At 55.6% G+C, this 20,098-nt stretch overlaps 1 protein-coding gene across 2 annotated transcripts in view; it reads right to left on the bottom strand.

Annotated features, from left to right (window-relative positions):
* Positions 1-2,183: 2,183 nt before the first annotated feature.
* NMT1 (N-myristoyltransferase 1) overlaps positions 2,184-20,098 on the bottom strand; it is a 32,201-nt gene continuing 14,286 nt past the window's right edge. For both annotated transcript variants that reach the window (XM_002919751.4, XM_034641733.1), the window contains 10 exons: positions 19,152-19,296; positions 14,282-14,400; positions 13,493-13,584; positions 12,523-12,639; positions 11,551-11,721; positions 10,512-10,620; positions 8,118-8,288; positions 7,340-7,507; positions 6,254-6,391; positions 2,184-5,594 (listed from right to left, as the gene is read on the bottom strand). In XM_002919751.4, coding sequence (XP_002919797.1) covers positions 5,574-5,594; positions 6,254-6,391; positions 7,340-7,507; positions 8,118-8,288; positions 10,512-10,620; positions 11,551-11,721; positions 12,523-12,639; positions 13,493-13,584; positions 14,282-14,400; positions 19,152-19,296 — 1,251 coding nt within the window. In that variant the 3' untranslated portion in view covers positions 2,184-5,573. The remainder of the gene's footprint in view (positions 5,595-6,253; positions 6,392-7,339; positions 7,508-8,117; positions 8,289-10,511; positions 10,621-11,550; positions 11,722-12,522; positions 12,640-13,492; positions 13,585-14,281; positions 14,401-19,151; positions 19,297-20,098) is intronic.

Here is a 20,098-nt window from a genome sequence, read left to right as displayed (position 1 = left end):
ACCCCAGGCATTAGCCACCCCCCCCAAGGCCCTCCCCTCACCAGGCTTTCCTGGGCTCCTCCCTGGAGCTCGTCCAAGTAAGCCTGGGAGTAGGTTTTAACTTGGGCCATAGAAGGCTCAGGAGAGGACAGAACAAGACTATTGATTTTAAAAAAATCTTCAAGAAGCCAGTTTATTTTACAATTGCTGTATCCGGAGCACGTCTGAGCTCATACCCACAGGCCCCTAAGGAGGGATGAGGGCAGAGTCTCTTGGGCTTGAATCTGTCGAAGCCAGCCAGGGAGTGGGGTGGGGGGGTGGAGGAGAGGCCCCAGCTCAAAATAGCCTGACCCCTCCTCTTGACTTAGAGCTGCTTCCAGCATCACGAGACATAGGGACACCAACTCACAAGCTCCCCCTGCCCCTTCCTCATGAAGGGCCTTGAACGGGGAGGGGGCAGGTGGCGGGGCAGGGAGGCGGTTTCTACCAGGGCCTGAAACGGGATGGGGACAGGACTCTGAGGGACCTCACACAGACCCCCGCTTTCTGGGTTCAGCTGTATCTGCGGCCCGTCTGTTCAGATGAATCCGAGACTTGGGGCTCAGAAACCAGCCCGCTGCTCTGGGCCGCGCTGGGAGAGTGTGCCGAGACGCCAGATGGCAGAATCCAGAGGAGACCTGCCGGGAAGGGGACTTCCTGGGCTTCAGGGTGGAGCCTTGGCATTGTGGGTTCCATCAGGCAAAAGCACCAACACAGAACCAGGGCAGAGCTTGAGGGCGGTTTCCGGCTTGGGGGGGTGCCGGGCTAGGGCTTGAATGGGCCCCACAGACCCCGGCTGGGCCGTCTCACCTTCCTGCAGGACCTAATGCAGGACGTGAGCGCCTCCCCCTGCTCTCCGCACCTGCTGAGCTCGGTGTCTGGTTCAGAATTCACGCGTCTGAAAGGGGATGCTCACACTCTGAAGGGGCTCAGAAGCTTCCCTACACAGGAACCACAAAGGAATGGGCCAGGCAGCCCGGACACCTGGGCTGAGCAGCAGGCCCGGTGAGCGAGGCCCTGAGGAGGGAGGCGCGGCGAGGTGGAGTCCAGTTACGGTGCACACAGAGCAGTTCGGGTTGTCCCGTCCCCACAGGGCCAGCTCTGGTCAGGGTCTGGGTGAGGGTCTCGTGTCAGATGAGCGCTAGACCCCGGGCTGAGCACCCCCTCCTGCTTCTCTTCTCTGGTTTGGTAAAGCCCGAGGAAGGGTTTCCTGCTAGGGTTAAGAGCCCCAAAGCTGGGAAGTCGGCCTTGGAAGGGCAAGGTTTCAGTGCAGGAAAACGGATGGGAACGGATGATGGAAGGTGGAGGCGAAGAAGTCACTTGAAACTGCAGGGGCCGCACCCGCAGGGCTGTGTTCTCAGCCCAAATCTAAGGGTGGGAATAAAGGCCTGAGCCTTCAGGGGTTAGAGTGACTGGGGGCGAGGGGAGAGACACCGGGACGGGCTTAGGAGGGGCCTCACAGGTGATCCTGGGGGAAGCCTGGCGTCCTCAGGCTATAGCTGCGGTTCCCTAGAAAGGGGCTCCCTCGGAGACACCAGCCATGGGGTGCTTGAAAGCAGCCTGGGGTCGGGGAATGGATGAAAAGTTTCAGAGGAAGAGAACGGAGAATGCGAAGTCTAAATGTGGTTACTGGGGCCCTTCCTTGGAGACCCGGTTCAGTAGGTGTGTCATGGGGCCTGGTGACCGGCAGTGTTAAAAAGCACCCCTGGTGGACCAACAGGACCACCTGGCTACTGGCCCAGAAGGGGAGATAGGGCATCTGGACGAGTGGGCCATGGCAGTGCCCAGGCCCTCCCTCCAAGGAGCCGCCGCTGACCTGCACCGAGAGGGTGTTCTGCTCCCAGCCATGGAAGTGGGGACCGGCTCCCCTGCCATGGTGCCCCGCAGTCAGCCCAGGGCCCAGCAGCTCCTCTTACACAGAGTGAACCTAGGGTCAGTCCCAGCTCCTCACCCTGGGATGGGAGACGTTAGGGGAAAAGAGCCAATTCTGCCCTGAAGGGAGAACCTTGCCAAAGGACAAGTATTCCAAAGCTGCCTCCATGGAATGCTCCCGAGCGGCTTTCCCTGCGGGGCCCTGCTGCCCGAGAGGGTGCTCTGGCCCAGGCCAGGGGTCCCCATCGGTTCCACTGCCACCTGCTGACCTGAGGAATGCGAGGGCAGAGAGGTTTGGTTCAGCGGCTTCCTTTATTAGAAACAAGTGAGATGTAACGAGTGGAACTACAATGCATTTGGTACTTCCTCCCCCACCCTGGAAATGGATGCCCCTCCCACAGCCCAGAGAAAAGCCTGGACAAAAGTGAAGCTTCCCCCTTCTCTGTTCCCAGGTCCGGCACGCCTCGCCTGCAGCCCGTATCTCTGAATTTAATTGAATGAGACCGTCCCACACAGCCGCCTCGGGGACAGCCTGTTGGCAGGCCTGGCTTCACTTCGCTATAGGGCCACACCGAAGACGATTGGTGTCTCCCCTGGTTCTGGGGCAGGTGGGCCAGGCCACAGGAAGGCTGCCCCCTGGGTGGGTAGGCACTGGCCAGGGATATGCTCGTCCCCCTCCCCTGGGCTGACAGTCAGGTCCTCACCCTCTCCCAGAGGGCAGCTCCGTGAAGCTACCCAGGCCTTTGGGCCATCCTTTCGGTTGCTTCAATGCTGGTCATCTTTGGGCAAAGAATTCAGACCACAGGGACCCCCACACCCAGGCTTCAGTGAGCCACCAAGGAAGGGGGTCAATGGCAGTTAGATGACAGTTGCAGGCAAGGCCTGAATTTCCCATAAACTGGGTGTTGAGGTGGCTTGGTGTGGGCCAGCCTTCAAACCAGATGTCAGCGTCTCTGAAAGTAGGCATGGGGGCGGGTGGCGGGCGAGCCTTGTGTACACCCCCGCCCAGAGCTGGAGGCCGTGGGAATGTGCCAAGGGCTCAGATGTAGTCAATCCAAAGACAGGAGGTAAACGTCTGGAAACACGGAGTCCCAAAAGCCCAGTGGTGCCAGTAAGGAGCACTGGTGGCAGAGGGTGAAGGCCGTGCCCGGGAGGCTCTCCAACCATGGCTGCCTGAGGCAGGTCCCAGGTGAGGAGCTCGGAGGCCCCAGGCTCGTTCCCTTGTCTGGTTCGCACCAGCCACGGCTCCACCATCCTGCGGGGCTCCTTGTGGGGAGGCCCTGCACCCCGAGCAACGGTTCCCTCTGAGTCTCTGACCTGAAGTCCTGGCAAGGGTGGAGTGAAGAATCTGAAAACTGTTTAGACAAAAAACAGACTAAGAGCAGGCACTGAGCCGACTCCTGCAGACCGGGGAGGCAGTGCTGAGGGCCAGACAGGGTTCCTGCCGTGACACAAGAGCAGAGTCCACGGAGCAGGCCGCACGGTCCCGGAGGGAGACATGGGGTCCTGGACTCACAGTTTCCAGCCTGTGACCTGGGTCAGCCAAGGTGAAGTGCACGCCAGGGGCTGTGGTGCACCCCAAATCTCAGCAGCGGCTCGGCCCGGGACCTGGCCCAGAGCTGACCAAGCCCAGGACAGGAAGCCTTTCCAAGTTCCGGGTCCTGCCCAAGGCAGGGAAGAAGAGTTGGGCACTTTGTTCTTCGATATCCTCAGACGCACGCGCAGAGTGAGCTGCTCTGGGGATCTGGGGCGCTGGCTGTCTATGTCTGTGCGCTGTAAAGCCAAGTCCCGACACTCCGACTCCTCCCTCTGTGGAATGCAGTGAACATCTTGCTAAGAGCAGCAGCTTCTTTGGTCTGGGTATCTTGGAGTCAAGGAGTCAAAGGTCAGCCACAATCGCTGGTGCATGCAGGTGGAGGCACGGGGACCACGGGGAGCACGGGGAGCAGGGAGGCCCCTAGCGGCCGCCGGTGAGAACGCAGGACAGTGGAGTGGGGGCCCCGGCAGCAGTCCGCAGAGTCCAGCCCAAGCACAGTTTCCTCCAGCTCTGGGGACTCTGCACAGTTAGCCTCTGGCAAACCCGAAGCCCGAAACTCCGCTGTTAGCCTGCAGAGCAGGGCTTCAGTTAGTGGGAACCGGCTGAGCCTGGCCTCCTGGCTAAGGCATCCTCCCCATTGCAAGCAGGAGAGAGCAGCCAGGAACCCGCTCACACACACGCCCCAATCTCCTCCCATTTACTTTCTCCTTGAGCAAAGTTCCACACAAGCCTCTATGGGGCTCTCTGACAATCCCACAGCCCAACCCTTCCCAAGCTACTCGGCTGAGCACAGCGGAGGAAGGCCTACACGGACAGCCACGTGACCTGAGGCCCCATCACTTTCGGGGAGACTGGCAGCATCAATAACCATCACCACCACCACAAAAATCCACAAAACATCATCAGCGAAAATCAGACTCACACCACGGTGACACGCGATCATTTCCGCTATCAAATCCAGATAAGTAGCTGGCCGCCACTCCTCGCTACCACCTGCAGGCTGTGTGTCTTGGAAAGGAGCACAGAGATGGCTAATGGATCGGAAGGCACAGCCCAGGGGCTGGTGACTGAAGGGGTCTGGGTGTCGTCCCCACACCATCCTTGGCCAGCCACCCTAGAGCTACCAGGGTGCTGGCTCTTTGCTCTAAGACGAGCTCAGCAAGGATTGCACTGGTACAGTCTCCACAAGGTCCCAGATGCTACAAGGAGGTCAAAGGTCCCCTTCAAACTGCCAGTCTCCCCGGGTGGTGGAAAAACAATGTCGCGCGGGACTCATCCCTATAAGGTTGGCAACAACAGCTGGCTAAAGAGCCCTTTAAAATCAGTTGGCAGGACAACTTCCCACAGGGAGCAGGGTGAGGATGGAAGAAGGGACCCCATAAATGACATCTGCTTCCACATCTGGTCCCCGCTGCCCAGTGTCAGAATGCGGAAAAGGCCTGGTCCCTGCAGGACAGCCTGAGGAGGGTCGGCCCCATCCAGGACACCACCTGCGGTTCAGCGAGCTCTGAGCCCGCCCCGAGCTCAACACCATCCCTCCACCTTTCCCTGCCTTCTCAAAGCTAATCATTTCAACCCATCCAGAAGGAGGACTGGAGAAGACTCCCCACATCCTCTTTCTCCTGCTCCCCCAAGAAAAGTCAAAGCCTGCTTTCAGAACAAAACAATTCACTGTACCAATATGTGTTTGTCTGCCACTGTCCTTGGATTCTAATTCTGAGGAATGATCTGGATTCAGTTTTCATCAGAGACCGAACATCCTTGTACATTTGGAACATGAAAGATATTTAAAATATTTATATATATATAACATATATATATATATACTTTTATTATTCACCCGTTAACTCCATAATATGCCAATCATGAGCTAGTTTTCAGCAGTTACATTCCCTTGATCACGGCTGCAGAAGGATGTGATTAATTGGAAAACAGGGAGACCAGAGACACGGCCGAAGGTGACATCGCGCAGCCTATGCCATTGCAATACAATTGTCAAGTTCAGCGGCGGTTTGGTAAAGCCGGTTCAGTTCTGTTCCCTTTGCTAGGGATTCTCACGTTTGTGAAAATTGGACCAACAGTGGTGGGGTTCCATTTCCTGGTTTGACTTCTCAGTGGCTTTATCCAGAATCTCACTGGCAACTGATTACTGTAACACCAGCCCAACCTAGGAGAGCCAATGGGGAGAGGCAGAGTTGAGCTGACAGTTGTCCCAAGTCTGTCCCCTCTTCCCCCACACCCCCCACCCCACTTCAGAAGTCCCAAAGGACAGAGTCCGCCCAGTGCCACCAGGCTGTGTGACTGGGCTCCCGGGGAGCCTGGACCTTTCACTCAACCTCTACGAGGGGCTTCCTACATCCATCAGACCCTTCAAGGAAGGCAAACGCCAGCAACCTGAGCAACACTAGTCCCAAGGCCTCTCTCCAGCTTGTCTGTCACTTATTTTGTAAATGCTGATGACACCACAGCCTGGGGCAGCCCTCTGCAGCTGGCAGAGGAAGGGCTGAGGGTCACGCTGGGATGAGGGCAGGAGCCCAGCAGAGGAAACCCCTCAGATCCTTAGAACTTTCCTGGCTAAGTGCAGGATGCCGGACTTCCAGCTCCCCGAGGTGTCCCCAACGCGCTGAGGCAGCTCACCTCGTTGGGGAGAGAAGCTGGAGACAAGCTTCCTGCTTTTGTGTGGCTCTGGGGCCTGTCCCCTTGGCCACCCTCACACCAGCTGCTGCAGGGGAATGTGGACCCTGTCAATGCTGGGGCTCAGACCTGTGGCCCCGTCCCTGCCGGCAACACGACCCCCGACCCCAGCTGCGCCGGGCACGGACGTACCTTCTCTGCTCCCATGCTGGGGCATTTCCAATTGTATAGGTAATACTGCAGGTTGCCGTCCCCTATGCCAAACTTGAGCTTCTCCAGGAAGGTTTTGTTCTCCATGAGATCCAGTGCATTGAACACGTCAAACCCTTTCTGCAGGGCAGGAGGGAGACACAGGAACAGGTGAAGAGAGAGGAAAGCTGTCTCGCCTTCCTGCCCGTTTCTACCACATCCCAGCCATACAGCGCAGGCAGCCAATCTCCCTTCATGAGCCCCGGCTGCTTCCGCGTTCGATCCGAACTCCTGCCAGCACCTGCTCTCCAAGGGTGCTTCTCATGACTCTTGGAGCGCCCCCCCACCCGGCCCCTAGGGGCCCACCAAGTGCATATGTCTGTCCTCAGCATCCAGGTCACCGCTCCTGGGGTTCCCTGTGAGGCCTCCCCGAAACCCTGCTCATTTGCACAGTCTTCTCCGGAGACCATGCCCCAGAGCCTTCGTCTGAGAAGCTGGCTCCTACCAGCGGCTCATTCTCTGTGCCGTCCCTCTGCAGCCACCCCAACTACTAGGCCGTCGCTGTGTACCCTGTGCCTTTATGGCAGCTGATATGCTGCTCTGAGACCGTGACAGACACTTTCTAAACCTCACCCAGTTGACCAGAAGGTCTTACAGGGCCCACGAGGAAAGGCTGACTGACACTGATGACTTCGGGGGTGAAAGCAGCCTGGGCCCCACCCCCCACGCGCTACGGTCAGCCGCTCCAATGATTCACCACGACAGAGACCAACCTCCCCCTTCCCGCGCTGGGGAAGTCATAAGGAGAGCCCTTCACTCCGGAGCAAGCCTGGCTCTGCAGGCTCCCTGGCGGCGCCGCCCGTGAGAACGAGACCCACTGAAATAAATCAGGTCAATACCTTCACGTCGCGGGGCTGCTGCTCGCTCGCTCCTAGTTTTGAGCTGCTGGCTGAGAAGTGCTGGGCCCCTTCCTACGTGGAGCGGGAGGCCGAGGAGTGCTAGAAGCCTCGGCCCACAGGCACCTGTGCTCACCACTGCTCCCACTGCCCTGTCCCCATGCGTCTCCAGGCCCCCTGGTCTGCTCCTCACCATTTTGGCGAGAACAAGGGCGTCGCTCATGAGGTCTAGAAGAGGGGTCTGGGTGTGGACGTTGTAGAAAGAATAAGCAGCCTTTAGACTCTTGTGGGTTGGATGGTTCATGACGGTGGAGGGAAGCGTATAAAAGCTCAGGAAGTCTGTCACCTCACCATTTGCGTTCTGAAGGGAAAACAACACAAGGAGGCAATGTCGCGCACGCACAGTGACCCTGCAGCCCGGGAACAGCGTGTGTCCTACTGCTGTTACAGCCCCCGCAGGCAGCTCTGTCCCCGATGACTGGGTGCACACCGCAACAGGAGGTGCAGGCAGGAGCGGACGCATCGGCCAAGGGCACTTGGGGACAGAGCCAGGAGGAGAATCCAGGCCAGACTGCGGGCTGACCCTGCCGCGCGCCCTCCCTGCGCATTGTCAGGGGCTCCTTGTGGCTCACGTCCCCGCAGATGAGGTTGTTGATGCCGGGCTGGCAGGCAGAGCTCCGAGGCTTACCCGAGGAAGAGGGGCCTAGCTCTCCCTACTCCGTTTCCTCCCTCTCCCTGAGACTGGGGGTGGGGGCAGGGGCAAGAAGGGCTCACGCCAAGTCCAGAGAGTATCCTGTTAGCAAGTACAAGCTGCAGCTTCCTGTGTTAGGGAGGATGGAGCAAGGAGGGTCAAGGAAGTCTAGGGAGCCAACACTGCCATCTATCAGCCGGGTCTTCAGTCCCCGAGCGTGGGGAACCAGCCGCTGGAGGAGGATGCCTCTCAGGGGCCCAGAACACCCCTCCCCACTCACCTCCACCACGAAAGTGTCGATGATATTCTCCTGGGGGTAGAACCAGTGCTCCACCTCCTCCTGGCTCATGACCGGCGTGAGGTGAAACTGCTTCAGGTACCTGGTGAGGAGCTGGTGCACTACTGGAATGTCCTTTCTTTCCATTGGTCGCAGCCCAGCTGTCTTGGGCGTCTGGAAGGCAGACAGACGAGACAGTGTCAGGTGTGCTGAACGTGAGCCTCTTGACTCCCTCTCAAGTCCTGAAGGCACTGGAAACGTCACAATGTCTCCCTTCCCATCCCAGCCCTGGAGGCATCCACCCAGGCCGTCAAGAGAGAACCCTCAGTCGCCCCGGCAGTGGCCTCTCACTCAAGGCCCCCACGTGCTCGGGCGCGAGTCCTGCCTCTCAGTACCTTTGGCGCCCTCCCTCCCAGTGAAGGCCACCCTCTTTGGCTGAGGCTACTGCTTCGATCTCTTATCCACACGGCCCAGGCCACCTTCCTAAGAAAACACAACCCATCACGTCCCTCCCCTGCTCTAAATTCCCTAACACAGAGCAGAAGACCTTCCACCCTCTGAGCCGGATGGCAGTTCTGACTGTCTTTTCTGGCCCTCTAGCCCAGTAGGTCTCAACAGGGGTGATTCTGAGTATATGACAATACTCTGAGGTATTTTCGGTTGTCATAACTAGAAGGGATGCCACTGACATCTAGCAGGTACAAGCCAGGGAAACTACCAAACATCTTACAATGAACAAGACAGTCCCCACGACAGAATTACCCAGCCCCAAAAGTCAATGGCACCATGAAAGAGCAAAACCCTCACGGACGTGCTGGGGTGGGCCCAGGCCCGTGCTACTTGTCGACCTAGCGAAGCCCTTCCTGACTCCTCTCCTCCGAACCCTCGCCACCTTGTCCCACGGAGCTGTAGCTCATCTCCTGTGCTGGTCTCTCTCCTCTAGACTAGGAAAGCACTTCACAGACCAGCTCCTCGCCTAGGCATGTTGGAACCCCCAGGCCCAGCAGAGTCTACACCTGAGGCCCACTTTGTCTGTCTGCTCAGACCCTGCCACACCAGTCTGCTTCCAGCCGGGCCTGCTCCAAGTTAAATTCTGAAGAAAAGCACCAAACTCCTGGGACTTCATCTTAAACCAGGATCCCACCCCACAGCTGCTTTTTCTTAAGAAAGGCTTTGGTGGAATGAACCCACGTGATGCTCTGGAGTAAATACCGGGGCTGACAGAACATCCCCAAAGGCTCAAGGCACAAAGGCGGGGTCAGCCAAATCCGAAAGCAGGGTGGAGTGACAGTTTATATACCTCGGTCACTGCATGATTCAACTGCTTCCCTGTGTAGAAACTGCTTTTAAAAGAGCTGTTCCAGGACCTCAGCCACCCAAATTCCTCGCTAATCCTGATGTTTCCAGGGAACACTTACTGACCTCATTTCTACGTGGCAGCTCCCACAAGGACACCTCAAATTCTGCACTGAAAGGGGCTCTCACCCATGGACAGGGAGATTCAGAGACATTTTTCTGGCTATGACACCACTTTAAGAATGCTCTCTCTGCCTGCCTAGAACTCAGGACAAATCTGTCATCACAGCAGGAGGAAGAGACACCCATCACAGCCCCCCCCAAAATCTGTTTTTTGGGGCGGTATCTGTCACAGTCTCTCAAAACAGGACGCTGCTGGCCCGGACCCAGTGCTGGATCAGCCCAATCCCAGGGCAATTAAGCCAGTCTGGTGGCTGACGAAGGCAGGCGGGCAGCCCCCCAATCAGCGGGCCCCAGTAACTGTGCTGACCCTGGAAGCTCTGCCGGAGGACAAGTGACTTTCAGGTGATTAGGATCCCAAAACCAGGCAAAAGTGGAGAACGAGCAGCAGCATTTCTTTCGTTGGAAAATTAGATAACCTGAGACCCAGAACAGAAAACCAGCTCACTCCAGGCTGCCTGCTCCTTCACCGGCCACATCTGGATAGGGGGGACTGGGATAAGAAATCTGGGCTCCCCTCACAGGGCTGGAGTCACCCCTCCTTTCCCTGACGGACAGAGGCCAGGCAGATGCCCTGTAGCTGATTTACACGGGGTCTGAGCGGTGCTGCGGTTCGGCGAGCACGTTTATCTTTCTATTTATGCCTCGCCTGGGCTACAGCCACAAAGAATAGCTGTTCTCTGAGCTCATCAACAGATGACACGGAAGCTAGCCCAGGTGCAGACGCAGGAGAACGGAGAAAGTCAGACTAAAATAAAACCCTTGCTATAGACAGCAGAGACAACAGAGACAGAAAGTCGAGGAATCAGGAAACTGAGTTGGGTCACTTTCTGACGCCCTCCCCCCGCCCCCAAGCCTTGCTGCGTCCCTGCCGAGGGCGGCTCGAGCGCCCGCCCCGCCCCCGCCCCCGGCACCACTGGCCTCGGGCAGGCGGTACAGCTTCACGGTGCGCTGCATGGTCATATTTCTGCTCAGGTGAGAGAACTTCACTTCAATCAGCTTCCGTGGGTTCAGGGACCGATGCCAGTACCTGTGGGGGACACAAACGTCCTGTCCTCAGAGGATTCTGGCACATCCCGGGGAGAGCCGTGGCACGGAGCTCTCCAGATGACCAGCAGGTGGCGTGAGAGACACACCAGGCCCGCGAGCGCCAGCGCGGGGGCTGGGCTCTCCAGCTTGCACCCCCCCCCCCCCCCCCCCCCCCCCCCCCCCGTAAATGCACAGCTGCCACAGCTCTTCCCGAATTCTCCATTTTTCTTCCCCCAATCCCAAAAGCGAAGTCCACGAGAAGACCTATAGTCCTCAGAATGTGTATTTGCCTGGGGTTTCACTTCTGAAGTTTTTGAGGCAGAGACTGTTCAACTGCTTCAAACCACTTTCTTTTTCCTTTTTTTTTTTTTTTAAAGATTTTATTTATTTATGTGACAGAGAGACAGCCAGCGAGAGAGGGAACACAGCAGGGGGAGGTGGGAGAGGAAGAAGCAGGCTCCCAACGGAGGAACCCGATGTGGGACTCAATCCCAGAACGCCGGGATCATGCCCTGAGCCGAAGGCAGACGCTTAACGACTACGCTACCCAGCCTCTGAGCCAGAGGCTGTCCTTGGGTCACACAGGGATCAGACATGCTCTCTTTGGCCCACATAATATTCAAAATAAAACTGAGCCAACCACTTAACACTCCTGGACGTTTACTATCAAAATCCAGATGTGGCTGGTCCTTAAAAACTACAATGACCTCCCATTTCCAAAAAGCAGGAATCAGCAGGAGCGGAGAATGGCCAAGCCCTCTGGAAAGGGCACCCGCTGTCCAGTCTGTTCCTACAGACCCCTCCTCCACTCTTCGGGGCTGACGCTCTCGGACAGGCCCCGACTGAGGGCCAGAGCAGCAACTCAGTGACACAGGCTCCTCAGCGAGAGCGGGCACGCCAGGACTTCGAGTGCCCCTCAAGAGATCTTTACCTGCAGGTACCAACAGGCTTTGGTAACACCACCCCGGCAGTGTAAACAGCTTGGAAAATGCCCTCCAGGTGAACTCGCCGGGTTATCTCCCGGATGAGGACCGGGGCCACCCTCTTGGAGCGCAGCTTCTTGTGGACACACAGGAAGTTGATCTCCACCATCTTCTTCTCTCTGGAGGGAAAGGAAAAATCCCCTGTGACCAGTTTTTAATGGGAAAGGTAGTCCCTCCACGACCCGGGAGCCACCACGTAAGGAACAGGGCCTTCCGCTGAGGCTGGCCTTCTGCCGCCATCTGCACCCAGCAGCCGGTACTTGGGCTCCCCCCACCCCCGTCTCCCCGCTGCTCTGGGGCACCAGGCAAGGAATCCACTCCTTTCAACCGGACCCCACTTTCAGAGGTAGGTGGGACTCAAGCCAACTCCTTTATTCGGCGGCACGACCAGAATCTGCCTGATGAATGCCTACGAGCAGGATGGGGGAGTCCCATGTTTAGCTGGCAGGGTACCTCAGAGTAAGTCAAGGACTATCCTGGAATTTCAAGGGTTCTGACTCCCACAAGAATCCCAGACCTGTAAGCCCAGAAGACTGTGATGGATGGTTCTGATGTCTCCAGGGACAATGACAGCAGAGCTCAGAGGCCCCAGGACTGTTTGGATGGTGAGTCACATTGGCTGCGGCCCAATTCTGAAGCTGCTCGAGTGCGCCACCATGTGACAGGTGTTGTAAGTGCAAACACAGGGCCCCTGGGCAGAGAGTGCACGCGGGCCCTCACAGTGGACCCCATCCAGCCCTGATCACGAACAAGAAAACCAAATGCAACTCAGAGCAAAAGAGACTGTTCCTGTTGTGAATTTCTATTCCCAAGACCTGAGTTCCTTCCCTTCACCCTTTCTTTCGTGGAAGGTACGGGCATCCTTTCTACCACCAGAGGAAGCGGGATGGCGGCGGCATGGGGGTGCTGCTGGTGCTTACGTGTCGTAGATGTGGATGTTTGCCGGGATGGCACTGATGAACCCAACCAGTTTCCGACTTGAGACCACTCGAACCCCGCAGTGCCACTGGGGGAGCCAGCCAGGCGGCCGGAGAGCCCTAGAAGAGAGACAGAGGCCGTGGCTGCAGGTGACTGGTACACTGGGCAGGCTGCTTGCACTCCAGGGCCGAGTCTGTTCTCACCTCCTGCTCCACCTCCCTGGGGGTTAATAGCTCATTCTCTTTAGGGCCAAGCCCTCCCAAACACACATGGGATCGAGCTAGAGCCCCTTCTGGCTGCTCAGCCCACCTGGCCTATTCACCCACCCAATCCAAGGCTCTCATATTGAGGACTTGGCACCCGATCGAATTTCTTTGTGCTCTCTGACTTTGCCAACTTAAGCCAGACGACCGGCTCAGCGTCCAGAGGGTCCCATGGTTGTGAGTCCATCATGGAGCCTCTGGGGCCCTGGTTTCCACCTGCCCTCCAGGCACCATCACCCCCTCTTTCTACCTGACCAGTGTTCTCTTTCAGGCAGTCTCTCTCCAGTTCAGCATCACGCTGCTATGTTCCTGGACACTCTACATGCGGCAGGAGGCTGGAGGGTTCAGCCAAGCAAGGCCACTTTTATATAACCCAGTGTGCTCAGGAACTGAATAGAAAAGGACTCTTTTTTCTTTTGAAATCTCATCCTTCCTTCCCTTCTTACACCAAGTCACCCATATAACACACGATCTCTTCTTCTGGGGACCGAGGCCACAAAGGCCTCCCTCACCCAGTCATTCCGCCTTAAATAAGGTTTGGATTCTCAGCTCCGCTGGAAAGAACTTTCCTTCAGATGTAGGAACTCGAAACGGACACCCTAATCTGCCATTCGAAGGCTGGTTCTCAGCAGGGATGAAAAAGAGGGCCCACTGTGGGGGTCCTGCCCCACGCCCCGCCCAAGCCACCAGGAAGGCCTCAAGGGCTCACCACAGCAGAAAGTCTGGGGAGTAGTCGAACCGGAACATATTGTCGTCGTCCTCCACATAGTTCTCGTTCAGGAGGCCGTAGAGTTCTTTCAGCTGCAGAGAGACAAGCGGCTGCCTCAAAGCCACCCTGCCACGGCGGGGCGGGCATCCCAACTTCCTGGGGCTCTAAGCTTTCCAGAATGACAAGGCAAACTATGAAAAACCATGTTTCATTTCATAAATCCTTTCCGTGCACAGCAGGGACTCTTTTGGAACAAGCACCCTAGCTGTACTGGGAACCGGGGCCAGCAAGAGACAGAGCGGCAGCCTACAGCACATAGGGCAGCAGAGCAAGAATGTCACCCAACGAACCAGCTGCTCAACAAGGCAAACAAATGCAGGCCAGAAGGGCATCACCTGGGGGAGCTACAGAGCTTAACTCTCAGTCTGCCTGAGAAGCCAGGTGACTATTTCATGCAGCATCTTGGGGGGCGCCTGGCTGGCTCGGTTGGTACAGCATGCGGCTCTTTATCTTGGGGTTGTGAGTTTGAGCCCCACACTGGGCGTACAGATTACTTAAAAAATAAAATCTTAAATGTGGGGTCTTGGGCAGGCTTCAGAGGCAACAGATGGGGGGCCAAGGTGGTGTGTGTGTGTGTGTGTGTGTGTGTCTGTGTCTGCTCCAACCTGTTTGGATCGGCTCTCCAGAGAGTCCTTGAGGAAGGCTGCAGTAGCAGCTGTCTCCGTATGATGGCAGGGCTTACTGCAAGTGGCACCCAATCCACACGGCGGCCTGCCCAGGCCTACTCACCACACCACGGTCCCCCAGGTCCAAGGCATCCCAGGTGAAGCCCTGGGGCAGGGTGTAGGGCTCCTGGCGGATGTTGTCTTTGTCAGGCTCCACGGGCCCATGGGTGTTCACCACTTCTCCTGGAAGAAGAGCATAGCTGTGAGCCTCACCCTGTCTTGGGCGGGGGAGGGAGGGAGGGAAGGTGCTCAGCACAAACATCGACCACAGCAAATCCCTTCTGTCCCTAGGAGCCCTCCGTCTGCGGAACACTCTGTGCTTGGCAACTGCTGACCATCTCTCCAGCTACCCTTAGTCCTCAACTGAGTGCCAACTCGTAGCAAAGCCTCAGAACAATCACTAAGATCCAAGGTGGTTGGTTTTTTGGAAATTCTTTCAACTCTCCCTTTGGTTACTAAACGGCAAACATCTATCTTGACTAATTTGGCGTCCTGCCTCCCGGCTGGTATAAAGAAAACCATCATGGTCCTGGCCCAGGCCCATCAACCTGGATGGATTTATAAGGAGTTGCAACAAGGCTGCTTTTGTGACAACAGCAACAACAGTGTACTGGGCCCATTGCTGAGCCAGATGATGGCATTGAGGCGCCAGGCTCAATCTTGGCTCTGCCAGCCGTGGCTTTCAGTAATGTGGGCCAGTTAGCCGCACTGCCAACTTGGTTCCCTCAGCGTTTACAGAGTCCTACAGGCGTCTTTAGGCTGAATCACGGCATCTACACAGCGCTGCCGGCAAGTTCCCCTCTGACACAACACCCCCACCCTGGAGAGACGCCCCTCCACTGTGCGGTATGAGGAGAGCGCTCGGGGTGCTCAGATGACACAGCCCACGCACAGCCAAACTGGACTCATGGGATACACTTGAACAAACCGACCAGGTAATTTTGGCCCTTGGAATGATTTAGTTTCTACAGTTCAGAGCTCGTTCATATTCACAATTGGAAGAATGCAATGTTTAGCACATTTTGAAAACTGAGCCTTTGAAAGGGACCCACTCAGGACACTGCCTGCTCCCAGCATCAGGTCTGTCCTCACTCAGCACTCCGTTTATGCTTTACTGACTTTCAGACCCTGGCGCAAACACGGCATTCGAAGGTGTAAGAGGCAGCAGTAACAGACCCGCAGGGCAGGTGCAGGGGAAGAGACCACCTCAGACTACAAGCTGAGGACAGCACCGTTAGGACTGACGGTCTCCCTCTCTCTCACTCAGCACATGGACCGAGCATCGACCGCCTCAGACACTGTGCACTAGGATATAGTGGGGAAGAGACAAGGTCTCTGTCCCCACAAGATGGACCATCTTCTGGGGAAGTATTTAATACATAAGTCATTACCAACACCCTGGGGATCACAAACTGGGAAGAGCAGGCAACAACGGGGACACATAGCAAGAAAGCAACCGGCCACCTCCTATTTACCATCCGGCTCCCCAGGAGGTCAGCTTGGGAAAGAGGCTATATTTTTCTTCCCTTGTTTAGAAACCAGCCTTTTGATTTATTCATAAGATAGTCCTTGTGAATTAATTTAATGTAAGTAAATCTACTTCCAATCCACCAACATGTGAAATGTTTGGAGCCTACAAAGCCGAGAGGGCTAGACCCTTGGAAAGTCCCAAGGATCTGTTAGTCCTGTCAAGGTGCTGGTGGGTTCCTTGCCTTGTGTTGAATTTATACCTTTTCCAAAATACATTTAACTTCAGAATCTTCTTCTTTTTTCCTGAATGATTCCATGGGCAAGATACTGGCAGTCTTCCCCACTGTACTACAATCATCTCAAGGCTAAATCTCTTCACTTAGGCTGGTTATTAGGCCCTGCACGCATTGAGCATTTCCATTCCCTCCTTCAGCACGTGTTCATGGAATCCCAGAGCACAGCGGTTCTGGGGCGGGAGCCGGTGAATGGGATGGCACAGGCCCTCGTCATCATGGGCACCCAACAGAGGGGTGAGCAGGCACCTGCGCCCCAGCAGGATGAAGGTCCCTGACCATGATAAGCCAGCTCTCCTAGGTCATCTCAAGGCTGTTTGATATCTGCAAGACAGAGCTGACAAAGCAGAGTTCCAGGATACAATGAGAAAACTGCCGCCACTTTTAACAGGGTCACAGTCTGGGGTGCCAACGAAGCCGAGGAGCAGCCCTAGGCTCCTGCACTGTCCTCCTGCCAGCGCCCAGCATCACAGCTTCCACCTGTGGGGCGAGGTGGCTCCTGAGCGCCCCCTGCTGCGCAGGTGTGGGAGAACGCCACCAAGAGTGATGGGGGTACAGCCGATGATCCCTAGGCCACCTGGACCCAGTAACCAATTCAGGGTGCTGGGAACTTTAAAAGAAAACCCTGGACTTTCAGAGGGTTTCTTTCTGTACACTCTCCCCCCAAAAGTCTCTGCCTTCCAACATCAAAGATCCAGAACCATGCACCACAGCTACCGTGAAGGACTTGGGAGCAAAGAATGTGAGATTTGGGAGACTTAAAACCAAACGGACAGGGCAAGGAAGAGCGTGAGAGTGGGGAGGCCTCTCTCTCACAGCCCAGAGAAACCACACACAAGCCTGAGTTCTCCCTGGGTTCGTCACCTGTACAAACGAATCTGAGAGTGGCGAAATTCCAATCCACAGAGATGAGGGGGGAAAGGGTTGTGTAGCCCTCAACGACAGTGGGAAGGGGGTGACTTTGAAAAAGCAGAATGACATGATCTGAAACGGGGATCGAAAGTTCATTTAGGAACAGAACTGGGCATGTATCTGGGAACCCAGAACTGTCACACAGCCTAAAACAACAGCTATTCAGAAGGCCCTTCGGTGGCGAATTTGGGATTGTAAACTTCTAAAAAATTCCAGGTCTCTTTAGTGGAATACAACCTGACCACACCTCTCCCAACAAGGTGGGGAGTAAACAGCACACCTGACAGGCTTCGCGACCACTGGCGCCATTTCAGTGGGAAAAATCCTGGCCAGAAGCTGCAAGTCGCACTACACTGAGGAGAACTAGGCTGGCACCTCAGCCCCGCGGTCCAACCGAGGCCTCTAACGTGCTGCTCTCCACAGGCCGCCTCATGAAAACAGTGGAAGCTTTCCTTTGGGCCTGACCATGGACCTGAAAGGCAGACTGGTCAGGTGCTCAGAGCAACGGCCCTTCCGCAGGGCCCCACACCACACACGGCCTAGGAGGCACATCCAGAAGAAAGACAGCTGAGCTCGTTCCACCTTCCTGAGGCCGTCAGGGCTCCTGGAGCAACCGTGTGGCTTTCTCACGAACTTTCTGACAATGAAACCGGAGCACTCTCTACATTTACAGGTGGAGAATTGGGGGCAGACAACAGAGTAACTGGACTGATGAGGAACAGAAGTCCATGGACACCAATTCATCCCTTCAGCAGGTTCCACATCTATGAAGTATGGAGCTAAGTTACCCATTTGCAAGTTCTTAATGAAAAATAAAATCGGACCACAACCCCCAAAACCCCATCTGAAAACTGGGCCAAGCTGCCTGGCGGCCACCACGAAATGCCTCATCGTGCATTTCACGCAGAGGCAGAGTGTGGCCACTGGGACCCGTTCCTGGTAATGCCCTACGAACAGCACTACTGTGACCCAAAGCCTTGCTAGAGGGCTTAGCCAGTGGGCCCGGGACCTGGCTGAGCTGGGCAGCCTGAAAGACAAGGCGGATGGGTCGGGACAGTGTTCTGGAATAGTGCCTGCTGCCAATTCACCACTCCTCACCATCCCAGCAGTGCTCTGCTTTCCACCCCCTGTGGGGGCGCACCTCAGCTTGCTTCTGGATTGTGACTGAGCTGTCCAAGAATGGCATCTGCATTAGAGCAGCGTCTGAAACTTGCACAGTGGACACGAATCCCCTCCAGGTTCTGATTCCACGAGTCTGGGAAGGGGCCTGAAGGTCTGCACGTCTACAAGCTCTTGGGCAATGCCCACCCTGCTGGTCTGAGGACTGCGCTCTGAGTCGTACTGCCCTGTATCACATACTCCCCACCTCTGGAATAGATCATCTCGGTGGGCGCAGTGGCCCCTCGCCCCTCTCCAGTCTTTGTCCCTGCCCTGCCCCTGCCCCTCCTTCCCACCAAACATTCTGGAAGAGCCCAGTCACACGCACAACCTGAGGGCCACTTACATTTGGTATCCGAACGCATGTCTTCTCCACACATTTACTTTCTCAGTCACAGAGAAAACAAGAATTGGGCCATCAACAGACCCAGAATCATGGTGCAACCGCTCCAGAAACTTTGTCAACAGTGACGTCTCAAGTTAGCCATCAGCGTTAGCTGTGGCTCAGTCGCAGCAGGCATCTTTAACTCTACTATGTCGTCTGTCTAGAATCCTTTTAGCTTTTCTGCCTGTCCCACCCTTTTAAGAGCTCAGTACAGCTTTTTTAAAGGGTGCCAACCAGACCGGTAGAGGGCGTTCCAGGGGGCTGAGCCATCACTGTAAAGCAGAATGTCAAGTTACGTGCAGCTGGGAAGCGCACGCTGGCTGAGACACAAAGGGAAGGGGCTGGGGACGCGGCCCACCCCAGGGTCAGACATCCGCCCGATAAATAAGACGGTCTCTCTAAAAAATCTGTGGGAAGAGACCTGTGGGCACACAACCCCATTCAGCCTGTGTCAATATATTATTTTCTCTGTAGATTTCTAGTAGATGACAATGGACTAAAGGAATCAGTACTTGTTCTCAATAGGTACTCCTGTGAACTGTACGGTCCCTGAACATCAGTGTTTTCTATACTGCATTTTCAAGACCACCCTCTAAAAATAACCACCAAGGAATTCCAGGACTCTACCATCCTCCCTCCACAAATTCAGTGTGGCACCCGAAGCACGGAAAAGACACATCCCTCCCCAGAGCCTGGGGAAGAAAGTACATACATACCCAGTTTGGGGACAGGCTGCGTGTCCCAGAACTGGTAGCTTCGCTTGCTAGCCTCCTCCATGGTTTTGGCAGGCCCCTGACCCACTGAGAACAGTTCAATGGCCTTCTGTATTTCCTGGATCCTCTCGGCTGGCAAAGAGTTCATCTGGACCAGACAAAGTCGGGGAGAGAAAAGGCCCATTACATTAACAAGCACTTCTGATTAATCATGAGTGCAAGAGTTAAGGGGCGTAATTTAAGGAAGGGGTGCAGTTCCTCCATCCCAATCCCAGAGGTCACATGTCATATGACAACCAGAGAAAGAGTGGTTGGTGATGAGCTCTCTGAAGGGTGGGTGCTTCCTACAGGGTTTCTCCTTCTAAGCCTCACAATATTGGGTGGCAAAAGGAATACATGCTCAGTGTAAAATTCCAAACAATGCAGAAATATATACTACATATAGAAAGTAGACACTCAACAATCCTGCCCCTTAAATATAATCCTTATCATCAACAGTCTTAATTTAGGAGGTAGGGTGAGAAGAGGCAACTACAATTTCAGACTTTTTTGCATGCAAGCTCCAAGCACACACAGACACACGCACAATTTTCAAAAAACTAGAGTTGGGTCATACGGTATTCCTCTACGTGCTGTTCTTCCTCCAACACTATGTCTGAGGGGCGCCTGGGGGGCTCAATCGGTTAAGCGTCTGCTTTTGGCTCAGGTCATGATCCCAGGGTCCTGGGATCGAGTCCTGTGTTGGGCTTCTTGCTCAGCGGGGAGCCTGCTTCTCCCCCTCTCTCGGCCTGCCGCTCCCCCTGCTTGTGCTCTCTCTCTGACAGATAAATAAATAAAATCTTAAAAAAATAAAAAATAAACACTATGTCTTAGAGACCCTTCCATGTGGACACGCAGACATTCGAACCGAGTCCACTTTGTGGATCGACCACAATATATTTAGCAAGTCC

The sequence above is a fragment of the Ailuropoda melanoleuca genome, chromosome 13, assembly GCF_002007445.2.
Source record: "Ailuropoda melanoleuca isolate Jingjing chromosome 13, ASM200744v2, whole genome shotgun sequence".
Lineage (NCBI taxonomy): Eukaryota > Metazoa > Chordata > Mammalia > Carnivora > Ursidae > Ailuropoda > Ailuropoda melanoleuca.
Note: the sequence above shows the minus strand (reverse complement) of the source record. Positions and strands in the feature narration are given on the sequence as shown.